This window comes from Oryzias latipes, chromosome 1 (assembly GCF_002234675.1).
Source record: "Oryzias latipes chromosome 1, ASM223467v1".
In the NCBI taxonomy this organism is placed as follows: domain Eukaryota; kingdom Metazoa; phylum Chordata; class Actinopteri; order Beloniformes; family Adrianichthyidae; genus Oryzias; species Oryzias latipes.
This window is the reverse complement of record NC_019859.2, coordinates 21,997,509-22,018,262: the sequence shown is the minus strand read 5'-3', so window position 1 is coordinate 22,018,262 and position 20,754 is coordinate 21,997,509. Positions and strand designations below refer to the sequence as shown.

Below are 20,754 nucleotides of genomic sequence, written 5' to 3'. Positions count from 1 at the left end.
ACCCTCATATGTACACAGGTGCACAAGGCAACACATATACATTTATGGATATTTTTCCACTTTTCTCTGTCATCACACAGAGGGAGCTGCTGCCTGCAGCCCACAGCAGTCCCCGCTCTGCTGCTCCTGCTGCTTCAGCTGGAGATGAGGGGGCAGCAGAGAAGGAGGAGCGAGGACGCGATCGAGCACCGGCACAAATGCACACACACAGCCTCAGAAGAAATGGCACACTTCACCACCCTCGAGCAGCAAATCCCGACCCGTCCTGCCTCCTGACCCCACCCAACACGCCCTTGTACCCAGAGGGTGGAGGAGCGGGGCCTGGGCCAGCCGCCAGTACCAACGGCTGCTCCGGCAGAACCGTTGCAGAATGTAAAAAGACCAACGGGCTCATCTCCAATGGGCTTGAAGGTAGGCTCAAGGACACACATGACAGTGATGAAATCCAAATAACTTGTAAGAAGCTTCATGGAATCCAGAGACAGTATTTGATGAATTTACAGAACTCAAGGAGCAGCTTTCTTTACATTGTCCGTAAAATCAGGAGATTGAAAAATAAACCATTTGATTGATCAAAGTTGGGTGCTGTGAACATAATCTTCTGATTGTTCTGCATAATTATCATTCTTCATTAATTAAGTTCAAACTAATTTTAATGTAAGGGATAAACAGAATTTAAAAAAGTATATTTTGCTTCAAATGATTAATAAAATGCAGAAATTATGATGATCTCAACAAAAAAAACAAAAAAGTTGATGAAATATTTGTTTACATTTTTGCAGGTTTTCATGCATATCTTAAACAATGTTTTTTTACCCTGTGTACTACAGTACACTACTGTGCTCTAACAGGTGAATAGGTGTGGGAAATTATTTAATTTCACCTAAGTGGTCTAAAAAATATTCACCATTGCCAGGATTTCAGCGCTTGTGTTCTTCCAACAGGCCCAGCTTTCACAGGAGAAAAAACGATTAAAGATCCTAACATCCTGTTTTCTTTGAATTTGATTCATATCAAGACACTTTAATAAGAACGACTGTATATTGTTAATATAGCATTTTGTAGTTTTTTTACATTTTGTTTTACATTTTTGTGGTAGTGTACCTCATGATTTTTATCAAGGAAAAAGGGTAACTGAGCTCAAAGACGGTTAAGAAACACTTGAATGAAACTGTTCATCTTCTTTTTGTAGTGTGAGGTCAAAGCAGTGCATCTCTCAGATGAAGTGTCAGCTTCATTGTGCTCGAGTGTGACGTGTAACTTGCAGGACAAGCAGCACTAAAGCCAAAGCTGCCAAAGATGCGCTGTTTTAAAACACATGGCGAAATGCCTCAGAGCAGTTTCTGGTCAGGATGATTGATTAAGAGCTGTGTAATGAGTGGGCCTTCTTTCCATGCTGTACATGCCGTCTGTTTGACAAATCACTATGTGGTGGATGTGACTGTCGGGTTCAGCAGCATGCTGGTGTTTATGTTCAGTCGACAGCCAAACATTTGCATGTCTGTGAATGCCTGTGTCCAATTTATGTCCAATTTCTCAGCCGTTCCCTAAAGTTGTTTAGTTGTTGTGCACTCCCATAGAAAAACCCTCTGTGTGTGATTGCATATGTGTGTTTTTGTGCCTTTGGGTGTCTGTGTCCTCTGCAGGGTGTATTAGTGGGTGTGAGTTTCCTTTCCCTGTCTCCTCCTCTGGAGCCCCTTCCCTTCCTGATGACTTGTGTGTGGTGTTTGTAGTGGAGCTGGATAAAGGACCTTATGGACTCGGCATGGGACTCATTGACGGACTGGTAAGTTAAGAGAAAATGTTTTTTCCTGATACTTTTACTTAAATTCAAGAGGTAGTTTTTAACCCCTTGACACAAATATGCATCAAACCACTTCTGCTCCAAACATACCTTAATTTAGCGTCTGCTTGAAAGCAAAAACATGAGCAAAAAAATAAGTGATTTTATTTTTTCATAGCTGGAAATAAATTCAGGCGTCAAGGTGTTAAAAAAAAATCAATGAATCACATTTAGCAAGCCCTGGATCTACACACTAATTTAATCTATCTGAGGTTGTGAAAGTTTAGAATGAATCAACTGTTGATTGTCCATTGTTTTGGATTATTTCCTTTTTAATCCATGCTTTGATATCCCAAGTTTTGCTAGAATATGCAAATTTTTACTTACGAAGTATTCCTATAATATAATATAATATTTCTCATCTTCTAATTATGCCAGGAAAATGGCTGTGAAGGTTATGACTTAGAGGAAGTGAAAATTTAATAAAACAAAAAAGGTCTAATTTACAGCATTCAGTCAAACGTAAATAGTTGAACCAATACCCAAGCTCGCCATTAAGCTTGTATATTCTGTATAAATAGAAATTCTTCAGGATAGAGTTTTACTTTGTATCAGCAGATTTATTTTTCTGCTCTGCCAGTCCATGAAATAATGGATGTCCAGCTGTGCGCCATCGTGGTCAAGTCAGTTTGGAGGTCGACTTCAAGTGTTGAAGATCCACAAAGAAATATTCTTTTTAACATTTTCTTGTGGCATTTTCTGCTGAAGGATGACACAGAAAACACAGCTTAAATTAGCATTTCTAAGTCATTCTTTATTCGAATCAATGTGAATGAGGAGCAAACAAAAAATGCAGTTTGAAAAAGAGCTTATTTGTGATGTGGAAAATTCACTGGGTGGGCCACAAGCTTCCTGCTTTACTCCATTCCGATGCATCCACTTAAAGATGAATGTCTTTGTTTTCCTCATCTGAGCTGGAATCTGACTCAGAGCTGTACGGCTGAATAGCTCCAATAATGGTCACCATTACTGTTGCACCGATAATGTTAGGCTGGGGGTGTGAGGGGCTGTAAGCTGCAGGAGAGAGGGTGTAAATGGAGTGCTCTTAGTAACTGGGAGGGGAACAGGGGGCAGGATTGCTCGGAGGAGAATTAGCTACTACCACTTGGCAGACACTATGTTCTAGAAAACGACAGTTTTTTTTTTCCTTTTACTAAAAGTAGCATAATTATAATGAAGATTACTGGGAACGCTTTCAAAATAGACCCAAAAATGGTCGGCCAAGTTCAACTTTTCCTTTGTGATCACTTTTCATATGGGGACCTCTAACCTGCCCTCAAAATACATGAACTTGGATTGTAAGAAGAGTTTTCTCTAATTCCCTTGATCACACCAGCAAACATGCCTTCTAATACATCAGTGCCACACAGCAACTCAATGATCTCCTGACTGTTCAGGGAGAAATCTGAAAGGTTCTGGTTCTGCTTGGTGTGGCTGAAGCTGAAAAGACACGTTTGACGGTGACACACATTCTCCCTCTGCCAGCATACTCCTCTCAATGCTCCTGGCATTTACATCCGGACTCTGATTCCGGATGGACCTGCTGCTTCTGACGGCAGACTCAGGATCGGTGATCGCATTCTTGCCGTGAATGGGACCAGCCTGATCGGAGCAGACTACCAGAGGTGTGTCCCCGCAGCGAGAAGCCCCGCCTCACTGCCACTGATGCCCTTCGCTGTTAAACCTCCTAACCTGATTTTCTTTTCGTCTCTCTCCTTTGTCTCCCGCCCCATCCTCCTATACGCTTCTTACAGCGCTGTGGATCAGATCCGTATGGGTGGGGGTCGATTGCGTTTCCTAGTAGCCAAGTCAGATCCAGAAGTCTCAGAGAAGATCAGCGCCTCCTCCTGCTGACGGCCTTTGCCTCCCAGCTGGCACGCACAAAATGGTTGGAAGAACATCGCAGTTCAACAGTAAACCTACCGTCACCTGAATGTGAACCAACATAAAGCTAAGCACTCCAGCAGAGAGAGCATGTCATGGTACCTCTCCACACACTTCCCTCGAGCCACTTTGGTTCAACGCAGGATTTGGAACACACTCAGTTTGTGGTCTAACCAGCTCTCATATGCAGTCTGATGTCATCTGAAGCACAGTGGATCCATCCGCGTCAGCCTCTGGCACACATGGGACTTTTTCACCTCCTGAGAATAGTTTCTGCTCACTTTCAAAGCCGTGTCTCCTTACAATTCTGAAAGCGTTTGCTTCCATAAGAGCACAGCCTTGGTGAATGCTGAATGTTTCCCTCAGTGCTTTAAGAGTCCGATGTTTTCTCAACCTGTTCTATAGGAACCCCCATCACCTCTGCGTCTGTAAAGCAAACTTTTCTGGTTGAATGTTTTTTATGTATGGAGGCAAAAGTACAAAACAAATTCCAAAAGTTTTAACCTCATTCAGCTCTAAATGACGACCTGAGAATCTTCGTGCTCTGAAAGAGCATGCAGCTTTTTTGAGACATTTTAAACGAACGCTTCATCACGTCTAGTCCTTTTGAGCCTGATGTGTACAAAGCTCTGCAGTATCGATTCAAGTTTGTAACATATTTTGAAGTTGAGAGAAGATGTTTTGAAATAAAATGTGTTTTTCTTGAGGGGTTTAGAGGGTTTACTGTGGGGAAAATAATTTCTAAAAACCAAAAAAAAGGTTTAAAAGAAGTTAGTCACAAGTTGTCTGATTTATTTATTTCAGCTTCCATGAAAGTGTTTTTGCAGTGAGGAAATGCATACTACTCTTGATTGTAGACTTAGGTTACCTTTGCTTGTAAAAAGAACACTTGTAATAATTCTTATTATTTTGGCCCAATTTTGAGAAACGTTTTTTTATATTGATGCAAGCCCAGACTTTGAGTGCAACATTTATTTTATGGGTTACACTTCCACTAGAGGACAACTGCAAAAACAGAGTTGTGCTTCTGTAATAGACAATAAACTGAAAACAAACCCAGACTGCCCTGCAGGTTAAACCCTTGTGCTGTCTTAGATGACCCCACCCTTACATTGATGTGTTTTTCCTACCATGACAAAGGTGGATAAAGGTGGAAAGATTTCATGTAATCCATGGACACCAGTGAAGATCACAAATCATTGAAGAAAAAAGGTTCAGCGCACTGTCTAGTGGGTCTAGATGACCCAACTCCCAACGTTGAAGTGCCTAGGATAGCACAAGGGTTACAATAACCATTTACATAAATAAACCTGTGAATTTCACATTACATTTTAGTTGCTGGGCCTACAAACACTAAAGAATTAATAACCGACTCATTGGGCTCATCGTTTGGTCCAAAAGGATCATTTAACCCTCGTGTGTCCATGGATTACATGAAATCTTTCCACCTTTAACCCTTGTGCTATCCTAGGCACTTTACCATTGAGAGTTGGGTCATCTAGACCCACTAGACAGTGCGCTGAACCTTTTTTCTTCAATGATTTGTGATCTTCACTGGTGTCCATGGATTACATGAAATCTTTCCACCTTTGTCATGGTAGGAAAAACACGTCAAAGTAAGGGTGGGGTCATCTAAGATAGCACAAGGGTTAAACCGAATCAGACCCCTAAATCCTTGGACTGGAGAAGGTCCAGCTGCAGGAAGCTTGCCAACTTTACAAGATATCCAGATAGTTTGTTTTTCCTTTGTTTTATACTGTTTTTTTTTTATGAAATTTCACTTTGTGTGAAGTTTGTATAAAACTTTATATGCATGTCTACCTGGTCATTATTTATACAATAACAAAACGATGAATAAAGATGGTTGGATACTGGCTGTTTCCCTGGAAAACAAGATTTCACACGAGAAGACGATGCGATATGACAATGAGGAATTTTAATTTGTGCTACACGTTTGAAGAAATCACAATAACAGGAACATTTAAAAATACATATTTCTCTATTCCCAGAATGTTTACGTATTAAAGACAGTTTTTACATTTAGCAAAATAGATTTTTCTCAAAAAGAAAAAAATACCTTCTAAATAGCTTTGTCATTTAGCAAATAGAGCAGAATACAATCATTATGCATCTTTTTTTCTTCTAATGTGCAACAATAATTATTGAATTTGTGTGCCTGATCACCAAATGATAAAAAAAAGTACATTCGAAAACGCTAAAGGCAGTGGGACAACAGAACAGAGCGGGGGGGAAAGTGCTAGAGAAGGTCTAATTAAAGCGAGTCTGTGACGGCTCGACTGTAAAAACAGAGACAGAAAGATGAAGTCAGAGTCTGCAGGTATGAGTTGGTCCCGCCCCTTACCCTACTAAAACTGATGCAACAGAACTGTCATCATAGTAGTGTTGCTGATCTTGTGCTGTTAAAGCGCTATGTTACTTTAAACCTGAAGCTAAAAAAAATAACCATTTAAGGCATTAAGGATAATTATTATGCTTTTCTAAGCTGTATGAACAGGCTGTTTCACTTCCTTATACCACTACAAAAAAAAAACAGAAAACATGAAAACAATCAGCGTGTCAACATTAGGTTAGCTCCACTTCAGTCAAATCAGCCCTCTTTATTTTGTGACCTCTGCATAAAGCTGCTGTGTTTTGGCGCCCATCATCCTGACTCTGGCCTCACAGTGGCGACTGAGCAGCTGCAGCAGCGTCAAATTGCCAACATCTGCTTCCTGAAACGCCCAGTAACTCCACAAACAAAGAAGGCAAGTGATGTTTTACAGTCTAGTCTTGGCTTTAGTATTACGTTTCAAATGACTGAGAAAACACATTCTATCTTTTTTATGTGTCATTTCATAAACAGATTTTCCTTCTGATAGCCACAGTCGTATTCAAGCAGTTTCTGCAGGGGCTGCAGCTCCAACCTTTTCTTCAGGTTTGGTGTGGCGTCCCAGCTCCCACAGGCCTCTCAGGCCGCGGCTCACTTAGAAAGCGGCAGTGATGCTGATCAGAGCAGAAAACAGTGGGAAGGTGGGTTTTTTTGGCCTGCAGTCCATGTCATTTATCAACACAAGGAGCTGTTTGTGGGGCAAAAGGCCGCCAAAACCTGACATGGTAAAAGCTTCAAAACAGGTAGGTATACCCGTCTCAGATGCACCTGTCAGTGAAATGTGGAACACACACAAAAGATGGAAAAGTACGTACTTGTTTTTTTTTTAAATTGAGAACATTTAAAGGTTTCACCTACTTTGAACCAACGTTTTTTATTTAATGATTCATTTCCCTTCTGAGACAACCTGCCTCTGTGTTTTAGCCATGACAGTTACAGTCATATCCACCTGTTGTGAAAGGCAAAGCATCAAGATACAACAGAGGCTGTCCATTTTCTACCAACTATAAAGGTCCTTGGTGTTATTGCCTGGAATCGTGGTTTTGTGATGCCATGGCGACGATGACAGGCTGCTGGGTGGGTGGGACTTGATGCTGAGCAGGTTCGCCGTCTCCCTCCACCTCCATTTTCAGCCGCTTGGCCTGGGGCTCGCTGGATTGACTAGCTGGAGGCTGTCTGGTCACCAGAACCGGAGGAGAGCTGGAGGCCTGAGCTGCCAAGATCTGTAGAGGACTGTTCAGGACTACGGAGGAGATGAGAAGTGGGTGAAACTATATAGAAGGGGAAATCAGCTAAATGTTCTGTCTAATGAGCTGAAAATCAAATGTTTTGTATGAAAAGCTAAAAAAAAAAGGGAAAAAGAGAAAAGTTAAATTACTTAATATAAATAGTGTTCCACTACATAGAACCAACGGAAAAATGGAGAAAGAGACCATCTGTGACTGGAACTTAATAGAATCAGGTTATAAAGTAACTATAAAGAGAACAGAAGAGTCATCTGACTACTGTGGATCACAGATTTCCTCCTTTAGAATCAAGATGAGCCATCAGTAAAAAAAACAACTACTTACTATATTCTCCAGACTATATGGCGAACTGAAAAGACTTTATTTCTTTAAAAAAAAAAAAAACAGTACGCCTTATAAGCCGGAGTGCTTTCTATGTTGATTCATTTTGGTTGTGCTTACGGAAGTCAAAGCAATTTTGAGGGGTACACGGATGGCGCTCTGTCAAAATGTTAGTCAGTTTTTGTTCGTTTTTTAACTTGTAGATTGTCGGATAGTTTTCTTTATGAGTTACTTGATTGATAGCATGGTCACACTAATGTTAGTTTGTTTGTTTACCTGCTACAAATAAAGGTTGGGAGTTACAGGTATTGTGAATATTCTAACAAGGCTAACGTCTTACAAACAAGTTCTGGAGTTACTGTGAACACACTTAATATCACAGTCATCTGGCTCTTGTCTCGCTGAATGCACCTTATAGTTCGGTGCGCCTCATATGACAAGCTGGGAAAATGGTGCGTATACTGTTGCGCTCTATGAAGTGAGAAAATAGAGTCCCTCTTCCTACTATGTTCCATAGTAATGGAACATACCGGCTTTTTTAAGAGGGTAAAAAAAAAAAAGAATCAACAACATACAAGTCTTACCAGATGCATTGGCAAGGCTGGTTGCCATGGAAACAGCAGCCATGGTGTGTTTGCCATTTTGAGTAACGGGGCGAACAGGAAGCTGGTGTAAACCGGGGGTAAGGTGGCGTCCCTCCCCGCCCTGCACTGCGCTGTCAACCGTGTGGATGACCCGCTCGCGGCTCAGCTGGGCGTCTGAGGAAACGAGGTGCAGATAAAGCACGATGAAGCATCATCGACTATATGACATGATGCATTTAACAAAAGAATTGGATGAAAAACACTCTACAGAAAGTTAAGCAGACTTATTTGAATAGAAAAAGTTCCTAACCATAGCACTAACCCAATTCTTTTATGTCTAACATGTAGACAAATATTCTAAACAATTTATTTTTGCCTTAAGGAAAGTATGTTTCTTTAAGTATTATTATTTAAGACTGTATTTATCATTTATAATTTTTTTCAATCAAAAAGCATGCTGCAGTAAGGTTTTTCTTCTAAATCAGTTTAAAGTCTGTTATTTAAGGACCTACATGTGGATGTTATGTTTATGATCCAATCCATTAACTCACATAGTAATCCCAAACAACATCCTTGCTAGATATTAAAGTAAAAAGATGCAGAACTCCACATTTTCTGAAATAAAAAAACTCAACTTTCCACAACAGAACCTGCTCAGTAAAACACACTTGCAGTTTGAAACAACCCCAGCAGAGGGCGCAACAGTCTTCCTGCAGAAATGTGAGGAGTCAAATTGCACCTTGATTATAATATCCATGCTTTCATTAAAGTTCATTAAATTGTCTCTGTTCATTTATGCATAAACTTGGCTTGACTGCTAAAACTATCATCTAGAAAAAGATCAAAACAAACCATTTCAACAGCGAATTTAAGCTTATTTAGGAAATTTTAGACTGCCATTTCTGACAAACATCTTAAAGTTTAGGATAGTGAGCTAATATGTCAATGACAGGGATCCTAGTGACATGAACCTTTGCTTTATTGAATATGTTTTTGAAATATTATTCTATATTCTATTCTATCAAATATTTGAAATACTTTCAACTTTACTTGTCGTCATTTACCATGTATGACATCACCAATGGATAAATGTCAACATCTTCCAGCAGCTGACTGGAATCAAGGTTTGAACGACACAAAGCATCTCATCTATTTTTCAAAAGTGCAGCTACACTCCAGCACATGTCGAATTACAGCGTTACGCGTCAAGCGTGCGGACGACACCTGATGCCTCCCTCGAGCAAAAGCCCAGTGAAACCTGTGTTTTTAATCGACAAACGCCGACTCCAACAGCAACTGTCGGGTAATAATGCAACTCAACTCCAGCAGGACGACAACGTGGACCCAGTCGGGTTCTTTGGAATCCAAACACGGAATTCTAAATATGATCAAATGACATTCTGCTCATTTGGCTTCGTCACCCATCTGCTGCACAGGTGTTGCATCATGGGATCACCATGTCATTCATGCTGCATTCCAGTTGGTTGGTCAGTAAGTTTAGGTTCAAGTCTCAATGGAGGAGGATCCATTACAGCTTAGATTAAATTGCTTTTTGATGCAATCATTCTTCATAAGGATAACACAATGTTTGTTTATCAAATTAATGAAGCAACTTTTAAAACAATTTGTTGTCTGTTTTTAGGCAAACCCTTTTTGCTATTACTGGTTTTTGTTGCATTTCTTTTTTCAGTTTAAATCAGCTACTAGACTAGCATGACTTTTATTTGAAAACATTTAATCATTCCCCTGAAAGGGAATAAGCGAAAGAAAATGAATGAATGAATGAATGAATGAATGGATTCTGCCTCTGAAACAAAGCTGGTGGAGCAGGCCTTCAGGAAAATTGATATTTAATCAATTCGTGTTGAATCAAATGGAATAACAGACTTGTGAAATAAAACCGATTTGATTCTATATTTTGGATGGAGCGCCGGGTTGTAAAGGCAGGAAACTGTCCTGGGTCGGCTCTGACGGATGGAATTGGTTCTGAAAGCCTTGCGCTCCTCAACAACGTACAACAACTGTTCAGCTCGCGTTGAAGATACGACTGTGATTCCTTCACTCTGGTCACCTTTCATTAGGGGCAGTCTGCAGCATAGTTCAGGTAACTATCACCCCTGAGAAAACCTACTGTGGTGCAGACATAACAGTCTCAATACCCCTTGTGCTATCCTAGGCACTTTAACATTGGGAGTTGGGTCATCTAGACCCACTAGACAGTGCTCTGAACCTTTTTTCTTCAATGATTTGTGATCTTCACTGGTGTCCATGGGTAACATGAAATCTTTCCACCTTTATCATGGTAGGGAGAACACGTCAATGGTCATCTTGACCCCATAGGATAGCACAAGTTCTGTAGTTAAAGACCTACTCTGATAAAAAAAATTGTGTTTTGGGTGTTTTTACGTGTTCTTTTGTCATTTTCCTGAAAGAAAATTAAGTTAACAATTGCATTTGTGATTATTTCTTTATTGAAATGGTTGTGAATCAGGAGCAGATGACAAATGCTGTTTGAAAAAAAGCGCTTTTGTGACATCCGCTGAAACACACTGGGTGGGCCACAAGCTCCCTGCTCTGAGCTCTCAGCATTAAAGAGGGGAAGACGGAGTGAGGTTGCTCCACGCCAACAGTCCCGCCCACAAATCAGAGGTGAATTTCTAATGAACTACTGCCACTCTGCAGAAACTATGTCCTAGAAAACGACAGGTTTGATTTTTGGCTAAAAACGTCAAAATAATTATAATAATTAAAAGACCACAGGGACTGTCAGCCCTCTAACTTGTAGAGCTATTTGAGGGACACGAGAGGCTGGATGATGCTGCAAAGAAATAGGCGACAGCTGTACCTCTGATATCACTGCTCCCTTCTAGTCCTCCACCAACAGGGGTGCTGTATCCATTTGAAGGGTAGGAAGACTGCGGGGCGCTGGTGACCACCCGCACCATGGTGACAGAGGACTGAGGGGTGGTTTGAAGCACATGGATGGGCTGGGCTTGCCCGACACCACCTGAGAGGATTGTAAGGGCTTTGCCTGGGCCTGAATTCAGGACGGATGGATGGGCGGGGGCAGCCATGATGACAGGCTGAGCACTGATTGGAGAACCTATTTAAAGACAGGACCAAACAAGTTCCCTTTATAAACACTGCAGAGTCAGTCACTTCAGGGTTCTTCTATATGGGATGCTCACCAGGGGCACTTTGAGAGTACCGGTACTCTGGTACGGAGGCCAGTTTGCTAACTAGCTGTTCATGGTGGTCTTGAGGGACAGGCGAGCCTTCTCGGCTCAGACACTCTGGAGTCTGCAGCCCGCTGGAGGAAGGAGAAAGAAGTCCTTGATGGGTGGGGGATGCGGGAGCACTCCTGAGTCACAAAAAAGGGAGGAAAAACAAACAAAGGCATCAAAACGCTGCATCGAGTTGTTGACTCCTTCTGCTGATCCCACTTACTTTGTTCTGTCCAATCAAATGATAGCCACGTGAGAAAGGGAACAAAGGGTTAACGGCGTCTCTATGAGCTCAACAGTCATTGGAAACAGTTTGGAAATTGTACCTGGAAGACAGAGGGCCGAAAGGCGTCCGGAAGCACGCCACTCCTCTTTGTCGCCTTTTCCTGAAGGCCTGCTCCACCAGCTTGGTTTCAGAGGCAGAATCCAGGCGCCAAAAGCTTCCTTTCCCTGGCTCATCCTGGGAACGGGCTACTTTCAGGAAGTAACGGTTGAGAGACAGATTGTGTCTGATCGAGTTCTAGAAGAAAACAAAATGAAAGTTTACACTTACTGCATTGAAATAGAAAAGCCCTTCATTTTGACCTTTTACCCAAGTTTCCCTCCAGTCTACAAACATGACAGACATTTGAGAGCAAAGGAAGAAGGACTCTACCTGCCAGCCTTTATCTGCAGTGCGGTAGTATGGGTAGTGTTTAGTGATGTGGGCGTAGATGCCGCTGAGAGTCAGCTGTTTGTCTGGAGCTGAGGAGATAGCCTGGACTATTAGCTGCGCATACGAATAAGGAGGTTTGGACTCATCCTGGACAGTGAAGAGAGAACATGAAAGCACTTCTTAAAACATCAGATCTTCTGGGGTTCACATGAAGGAGAACGGTGGCCAACTTCCTTAGAAGGAGACCGGTGGCCTAAAATGAAACGGTGGCCCCGCTTCATTTTAGGCTCCAACTGTTTTTGGACTCGTCACCTTGGGGCTGTCTCCTCCAGCTGCCTCCCCTCGCTGCTCACTCCCTCCGCCTCTCTGCTCCGCCAGGCCTCGTCTTTGCTCGGAAACAGCCTTGGCAGCAAATTCAGCTGCTAACTGGAGGTCAGAGGTCACATTGCGTCCATAGCGATACCCTGACGACCCTGCTCCTCGTGGACTGGCTGGACATGAGTTAGGAACACTGAGGAAGAAGACAAAAGCCTGTTAGAGAGCTGCTGAACTGAAGGAAAACTCTCATTGAGCTCCGTCACAGGAGCTGGGATGTCAAATGTGTGTCTACACCGCATGTGGACACTCCACAGATACCAGACCCAAACCAGCCAGTGTGTGGTGTTGTGTGTACCAACAGTCACCTCCATCACCCACACCTGTGCTTTTCTGGTCTAAACTTTCCAGTGATCAGGACAGGAGTGTGACGGGGTGAATATCAGCCAATCAGAACGCGTGGCTGTCGAGAACCATTAAAGTTTATCGGGTCAGATATCAGTTCCCTCCTTTGCTAAAAACACTCTCACTCCCCCCCACAGCGAGTGGTTTTCTAGAAGCAGCACATGCAAAGAAGATTCTGTTGTTCTGATGTTTTTTTGAGCCGCCACACGTCTAGGTTTAAGGTTGACCAACTCGTTGCTTGGCGTTTACTTCTCTCGAGTAAAGCAGCAAACCAACTGTGACCCCCAGCTTGTAAACATTAACCTAAACGGCAGAAGCTCAGCAGCTTTAGGACTCTGCAGTTCAGTCACACACATACAATGTTAGTTTTTAGTGTTCCCGATCCCAAAACAGTAGCATTTTTTTTGTCCTTTAATGTTAACCCTTCAGACGTTTGAAAAAAAAAAAGGCATATCTTGTTTTTTTGGTGCAGGGTGTTTAAAAGCTTCATGCGATAGCATTTCCAACTCCATCTGTCACTGCTCATTTGTTGAACACAAATGTATTACCAAACTGTCCCAGAACAACATATGAATGGAAGAGCAGGACAGCTTTGTTTCATCTGTTCAAACTCATCCACTGCAACCGGAAACATTGATATTTTTCCTGTGCCTTTCCTTCCATTTACACTAAACCTTTCTGATCAGAGCAAAAAAAAGAGACGATAAATGAAGAAATACTGAGTAGAGAACAAAACTAAGCACAGGACTGGGTTAATATTTAACTCAATCTTCTGTTATTTGCTGCATTGGGGAAAGAGCACAAAGAAAAGCCAACCACTGGTTACACAACACACATCTGCTTCTGTTAGTAAAGTAAACAGTGGTTTCTGAGAGTCCACAAGCTTTGATTTGCCTCTGGCAGGAGAGCAGCACAGACAGTGGAAGTGAGACAAACACCGAGAGAGAACAATACTGTCTGTTTATGGATTTAGCTGGAGAAACTACCAGGCTGAAGGCTGTCCTATGTAGTAACACCTCGGGAAGATTGGAAGAAAATGTGATGATGATACAAGGAAATGCTCCATTTTGCAACAGAAAGAAGGCTGTTAAAAATTGCTCAATTGGTTCATTTTCATTCTATCGCTTGTTACAGTGGTTGGACAGGAAGAGTGACTCTTTCCACTGTTGTTTAAATAAAAGCACATGCTTTTACGCAATACTTTGTTTCAACAAACTGCATGTGGGCGAGACAAGAGGCAGTTAAAAAAAAAAAAAAAAAACAGAAAAGAAAAAAAAAAGGCCACAGTGAAAGTGAAGCAGCGCCCATCTTCACTCCATTTCTGTTCTGGGCCCATGTGCACGAGACGAGGAGCAGAGGGCTCGCCGCCACAGGAGGGGGCACCCAAAAGGAAACCACTCACAGGCGCAAAAATGTCCAACAGGCAAAACAATCTGCCCAGCAGCCAATCACGCACCCCGAAGCTGCAGCCATCCCATATAAGGCATGCACACCCGAGCTGGATGCCGTCAGAACAAACGCTGGCCACAAGAGGGCGCACGGGCCAGAATCCACACGTGCAGACAGTTCTCCAAACAAAAATACTGGTGGATGACGGCCTCAAGAGACAAGAGCTCGCTAAGGAAACCCAACAGTCCCAGAGATGGGTCACTTGTTAAGACTCATAACTAAACTAGCTTTTGATGCATACAAGCTCTGCAACGTTCCATGTTCTGGTCTGTGTGTTTTTGTTTGGTAATCAGACTCAAAATGTGTTTTTTATTTACCTGATGGTGCCGGTGGGCGAGGGAAGCGGCGAGCTGAACGCCCTGATGTGCTCTTCGTGCTGCTGAGCAGTGGGAATGCTGATTTTCAGAGGGGAAATGCGGGGCAGGAGGGGTGCAGGGGGCGGAGAGGGCTGCTCCGTCTCTCTGTGCTCCTCAGCATCCAGGAATGACATGAACTGGATCTTGATTACGGTGCTGGGAAAACGAAACACACACCTAAGACAGCAGGACAGACAGGAGGAAGAGAAGGGGACAAAAAGGCATTAGGTAGTTCAATTCTGCAATTCCATCAAATCGCACAATCTTTAAAAAACAAGTCTGTTTGTCACAGAAATACAGACACTAAAACTCTTCACATCCAAAAATAATTCCTAACGCCAACATTTCTGCCACCTAATACATCTTTAATAATGAGTTTTTTCACTGACATAAGAAGGAAAAACTCAAATAACATATTTTTGTCTGACAGACTCCTATGCAGTAGCTTCTTGCAGATGGAAGTCAGAGCATTAGATTAGCTCGTCTTTCTTAGACATATTTATGGCAGGAAGTTTACTTTTCCATTAAATGTTGTTTCCAAAGATAAATGCCTTTTCACAAAAGGCATCTGGAGTCCATTCATTGAAGTTCAGCTCTTTCTGGCATCATCAGAATCCTGCTGGCGGTAATCTGAAGGCTGGCTTTCTCCAGCCGCTCATCAGCAAGACATACGACTGTGATGGACTCTGAAACACCGACTGCCCGTGACTGAATACTTCCTGATGAAGGTGTGAATAAAGATGATAACCTGATGTTGGTTTGTCTTTTACAGAGCATAAAAAACACTACAGAGTGAGACCAGCTAATTCAGTGATGGCCGTGCAGGACACCTGAGGAAATTATGACGGGAAAAAAGGAAGTAAAACAGATACAACTAGTGCTTTCAGTACAAAGTTTTTAAAAGATAAACATTAACCATTTTTGAAAGTGAAAGTAATATTTGACAGTAAACTAATAGTAAAAGTGCCGGCCTGCGTGCCTTTTTCTTCTCTGCTTTCAGCAGGTCTGGACAAATCCCTCAATGAAAGCAAGGATCAGTCAGATGGACAGGTTGGTTCAAGTATAAGCAAACTCAATGAACATAATCATATGTAAAGGGCTTAGTAAATGTTTGACAATAGAACCTAGTTCAATTCTGCCCAGCAACAGATTTGAGTACTCAGCAGTCTGTGTAAATGCAAACACTAACAAAAAAAAACTCTTCCCAGGATAGTTTCTCAGTGAGAAACAAAGTCTTTGCTAGCTGCAGCCCTGTTATTAAAAGAAACATTTTTTTTTATTTAATAAAGGGCCTGTGGGTTGAAACTGTAGGAAATAGATTTCCCATCTTTCCTGTGTCTCCTGCTGTACTGGGTGCCGTCACTCAAACACTGGATCTGTGAACACGGCGCCTGGAGGACTTTCTGAACTTCCAGGAGGAAAATGCAAAGGAAGTTTTCCGGATGGAAAGCAGTGGCCGGTTGTGATAAATCATTTGATGACGAGATGAAAATTACATGATAGAGTCTCAGAAAAAGATGACTTCAAGTTTCCTTTAGACTAATTTCAACAAAAACCTGGGGAGGGGGATGATTGAGTGTTTTCCCTACTTCTTTCACCAATATGTTTAACTTTTAACCTTTGAAAAAATTCACACCAGCTTATTTGCCTAAAGTTAGAACTTTCTTGAAGAATTTGCACATAAACCGATTCATTAAACAATTAACATGTTTTACTCTGAAAGACCCACTCCGATGAAAATTCTGTTTTTAACATGTTCTCGTGTCGTTTTTCTTATGTTGGAGGACATTTATAAAAAAAATTAAGCTTAAAATTGCATTTCTAAGTATTTCTTTATGCAAAACGAGCAGACAAAAAAATACAAAGAGTCTTTTTTGTGACACGGAAAACAGACTGGATGGACCACAAGCTGCCTGCTCTGCTCCATTCTGATGCATCCACCTCTAGACGACTACTTTCACATCTAAAAACTAGTAACCTATAGGATTTTTCAAATTAAAGGAGCAAATAGAATCATTTTTGGTCCTGTTTTCTAGTAAACATTCAGTAATCTCTGTAGCTATCACAACATTACAGATAAGCAAATGCATTCCTAAGAACTAGTGTGTAAACAAACAGCTGAAAAGAAAATCTTTAAAGCTAATTATAAACATGTTCAGCAATTAGCCACCTTAGATTGAACAAAAACATGAAAGTCTCACTCCAATCATTTTTTGATCTATTGTAAAAAGCCTTCCCAATGGTCTTTTACTTGTGACTATACTGTTTTTAGGCAAAACGTTTATGTTTTTTTTTTAAAAGGTTGTTTTTTTTGGGACATAGTTTCCTGCATAGTTCTAGTCATCTCCATGCTTCTGTCTGCATCAGGATGGAGCGGAGTAGGAAGCTTGTGGCTTGCTGTAGTAGCTGCTACACAACTACAATCTTTTTCTAATCTGCTTTTGATTCACAATATGAATACAAATTACTTTATATTTGTCCTCCATTGTGAGAAAAATGCCACAAGAACATATTAAAAACACAATTTTCACGGAAGTGGGTCTGTTGTTGGTTTATCCTTCCTGTATGATCCTACCAGCATGAGGATGGTTTATGGTTGCATAGATGCACAGAAGTCACAGGCTTAGGTTGAGAGAACACTGCTGTGCCAAGGAGGGATCTTCAGTTGACTCCATGTCTGTCAGCATGTCGAAAAGCAATACTTACTGTTAAATGCCTCTCACACATCCCATCTGTGCAATCAGCCAATCAGAAGAGGCATAAAAGCCCCCCACCCCCACATATACACACAACACACCAATACCACCCACTGTGTAATTCTGTTGCTCCTGTGATTTCTTAAAACGTGCAAAGTCACAGCTTTCACTCTTTTATCTAATCCTTTGTGACTCAAAAAAATACCCACGAACACGCATGATGAGGCAACTGCCCTGACAGTAGAACTACTCTGTGTGTGATTTCCGTTCTGAAGGAGAAAAAAAAAAAAGAGGACCTGAAGTCTGCATGGAGCAAACTCCTTCCCACCAGACGTGAGAGAAGCGCGTTTGTTTACATGAATGTTTGTACAGTCGGTGACTCATTGACGTCCAGTGTGCGGCTACAATAACAGTCCTGACAGACACAAGAAACGACTTTGACCAGCAGCCACAAGACATTCACGAGGACGCGCCTGCGCGAGCTTTCACGGCTGCAGTCCATTCTCAAAAACAAAACAATAACACCTTAACAACGACTCTTTTTGTGTGAGGCCAGCGCCATGTTCACCCAAAGCACTAGTGTCTGGCTAGCCACTGAGCCGAGCGAACACGAGGCTGAAGTTTGCTGGGCAGTTAGAGTAGAACTACTGGGAAGGGGGAGATGTCGACAAGGGGGGGGGGCAAATTATTAGACTTCAAGTTAAGGGGTTTATAAATAAATGTAAGCATAGGTGATTGGTTTACTGTAGCGGCTCGAGTGTTTTGAGTGTAGTGGTGTCATACCAAACTTTACATCCCTGTTAAAACGAGTCATTTTTTTGGGCTGTATGCTTAGAAAATGTTTTTCCGACCAGCAACACGTTTAGCTAATCTGCTACCCGAAATGCGTTTTTCTCCTTCCCATAAAGTTCATGCAACATTTTATTTAATAAATTGATATCAAGAAAATGTGTAACAATTTACATCTTAACTGATAATAATAACGGGCTATGGAAACATTAAACAGCGTTTAAAGACTAGAGAAGACGCCAAAGTTGGACTATCTGCACCAGCTATGCTAGTCTGCACTGACTCACTCTCTCGGCAGCGACAGCGGCGGGGCCCCTCTTCGCTGGAACACTCCGTCAACGAAGACGCCGTTCTTGCCCAGGCAGCGGAGCGAGAACCCGCTGGCTTCATCGTAACTTATCAGCAGGTGTCGCCTTGAAATGAAGCTCGAGTGACCCATGTTGATGTCCACTGAGCCATGAGACGAGTTCCGGCCGATGGTGACCGTTCTCTGGCGCATGACAAACTCAAAGTCTCGGCCCTCGAGCCTCGCCAGGGCCCGTGGAGGCGTAGAGGAGAGCCGAGCAGGGAAAAGGCCGGCGTCGGTGCGGGCATCCATCATTGGAGGGCCCAAGAGGGCAAGCGACGGCTGGTGAAACGCGTGAGAGGTCACCGCAACGCGTACGGGGCTGCACGGAGCCGACTGTAAAGCTAGCAGGGCTCTAGCCCCGGTGTCTTCCCTGTAGTCTGCCATCTTCTTCTCCAGGGTCAACACAAACACACACTCCACTTTCTGACACACAGAGTTGCAACGTGAGTTTTCGGTCAGGGCACTTGCTCTCCCCGTGGCTGACGGAACAACATGGAGTCCAGCTGGGTTGGTGTAAAAACAGGAGCGGGTTTTTCAGGATCCGGACTGCTGGTGCGTCAAGTTCACTTTGTGAAAGTACGGTGGCCCTGAAGTACAAATCAAACCAACAAATCACTCAACGCAAAAGCATATTAAAGATTAAAACGGCAATTAAAAAAGGAAAACAATTAATAAAAAAATAAACATATTACATTTTTTGACTTCAAAACAAAATTCCAGAAACCAAAAAATAACTAAAAAAATATTAAATGAAATAAAATATCTAGAAATCAATATGAAATGTTAAAAAATTAAAACACATCAATAAGAAACCCAAAAATGTACATATAATGGGACATCATTGATTGGGTGTTTGATTTTTGTTGTTTTGAATTTTTTAAATGCGTCATCAATTTCAACATATTTATACAAGTTTTATTATTACTACGGATCATATCCAGTATTGTTTCATTCCAAATAATCTTCAGTTTAAATTATGAACAAACATCATCATCCAATCAGCGATGTCCAATAGTCCGTACTAGGAGTGTAACGATTCCAGGGGTGTAGGGAAAAATCTATTCAGCGTTATATCACGATATTTCATTTCACGATATTTGTATCGATTTAAAATGCTGTCAGGACGATATTTATTATATACCGGTATATTCTTCGGCGTCTGACTCGTGTTTTCCACCCCCCGCCGCTAGTTGGCAGCAGAGCACACTGAGCCTCTTTGAGCAGCTCTACATCACACAAAACAACTACAAGATCTCAGCGAGAAGCAGCTTGTTTTGTTGTTCTGAGACATGCACTACTTAGTTTTTACTTAGGATGGGTACCGAACCGAAACTCTGTGCCACGTTGCTGCCAGTATCATAAAAATGCGGATTGCAGTGCTTTGTAGCAGGTTCAGATGAGAACGAGTGAAGCTTCTGCAGAAGTCACAGCAATAGATTCATGTTCAGCAACCTAATGGATCAGTGATGTACACAACACTCTGAAAAAAGGCCAACCCTTTGGGGATGTATGGTGAAATCCGTGTTTATTTTCACGTGTGAGAAAACTGAGCTGCAGCGCTGCAGTGCACAAACCATCTTAGCCACATTAAAGCGCACTCCTTCATCCTTCAAAGGGGATTGTTTATTTCCCCCATTTATTTTGCAGCACAGGTCAGGCTCCTGAAGTATTTAAAAGTACTGGAAAAGGTACATTAAGCAATATTGAAAATATTTTAGAATCATATTGGATAAGCCACATTCATTCTTTTTATTTCCTTATAGGGATAATATTTTGTTGTGGAAATCAGACAATGTTGACTGTTCCCTTTAAGAACAAATTTCAAGTTACCAAAATAAAAGCACTATGAATTTGCTTGGGTAAAATAGACTTTTATATAACATACAGTTGCAGTGCTTAACATTGTGATCATTGAATAAAATTAATTTTAAAATTTCATTACAATGAAAGGCATATTAATATTCAGTCTGAGTTTTTTCTAAGTCATACTATTAAAAAAAAAAGTGTTCCGGTACAATTTCGGGATATGTATCGTATCGTGGGACGCATATCGGAATACGTATCATATCCTGAAATGCCAGACTCTTGCACACACCCCTAATTATAAATAGTTTAAAAATGAAAAAAATATTAGTTTTATTGATCTTGGAAAAAAATACCATTTGGATTGGGACATAGTAGGTTTATTTTACTATAACGTAAAAACAACATAGCACCATCAGCTGAAAACACACACGTGATGACAGCA

General features: G+C 41.7%; 2 protein-coding genes across 7 annotated transcripts in view; one reads left to right on the top strand and one right to left on the bottom strand.

The window, feature by feature from the left end:
- The window catches only part of radil (Rap associating with DIL domain), a 28,231-nt gene extending 23,798 nt beyond the window's left edge, over positions 1–4,433 (top strand). For 2 of the 3 annotated variants that reach the window (XM_023958381.1, XM_023958389.1), the window contains 4 exons: positions 81–411; positions 1,647–1,786; positions 3,329–3,468; positions 3,598–4,433. In XM_023958381.1, the coding sequence (XP_023814149.1) occupies positions 81–411; positions 1,647–1,786; positions 3,329–3,468; positions 3,598–3,697 (711 nt within the window). In that variant the 3' untranslated portion in view covers positions 3,698–4,433. The remainder of the gene's footprint in view (positions 1–80; positions 412–1,646; positions 1,787–3,328; positions 3,469–3,597) is intronic. The other variant, XM_023958385.1, reaches the window with a different exon arrangement.
- Positions 4,434–5,643: 1,210 nt separating this feature from the next.
- On the bottom strand, positions 5,644–19,037 carry foxk1 (forkhead box K1). Of its 4 annotated transcripts, none has more exons than XM_023963417.1 (10): positions 18,445–19,037; positions 14,634–14,849; positions 12,460–12,658; positions 12,148–12,294; positions 11,819–12,012; positions 11,716–11,721; positions 11,457–11,629; positions 11,114–11,371; positions 8,269–8,454; positions 5,644–7,359 (listed from the first exon to the last, which is right to left on the bottom strand). In XM_023963417.1, the coding sequence occupies exons 1-10, from the start codon at positions 18,888–18,890 to the stop codon at positions 7,139–7,141; spliced, it is 2,046 nt and encodes a 681-aa protein (XP_023819185.1). In that variant the 5' UTR covers positions 18,891–19,037; the 3' UTR covers positions 5,644–7,138.
- Between the last annotated feature and the right edge of the window lie 1,717 nt (positions 19,038–20,754).

Bases quoted from the DNA above. Each gene is read 5' to 3' on its own strand.
- foxk1 (XM_023963417.1), bottom strand. From the start codon at position 18,890: ATGGCAGACTACAGGGAAGACACCGGGGCTAGAGCCCTGCTAGCTTTA. The intron at 12,659-14,633 runs GTAAATAAAAAA...CTTCTTCCTCAG, and splicing joins TCGCCCACCGGCACCATCAG to TGTTCCTAACTCATGTCCAG. The intron at 11,372-11,456 runs GTGAGCATCCCA...GTCTTTAAATAG, and splicing joins GTACTCTCAAAGTGCCCCTG to GTTCTCCAATCAGTGCTCAG.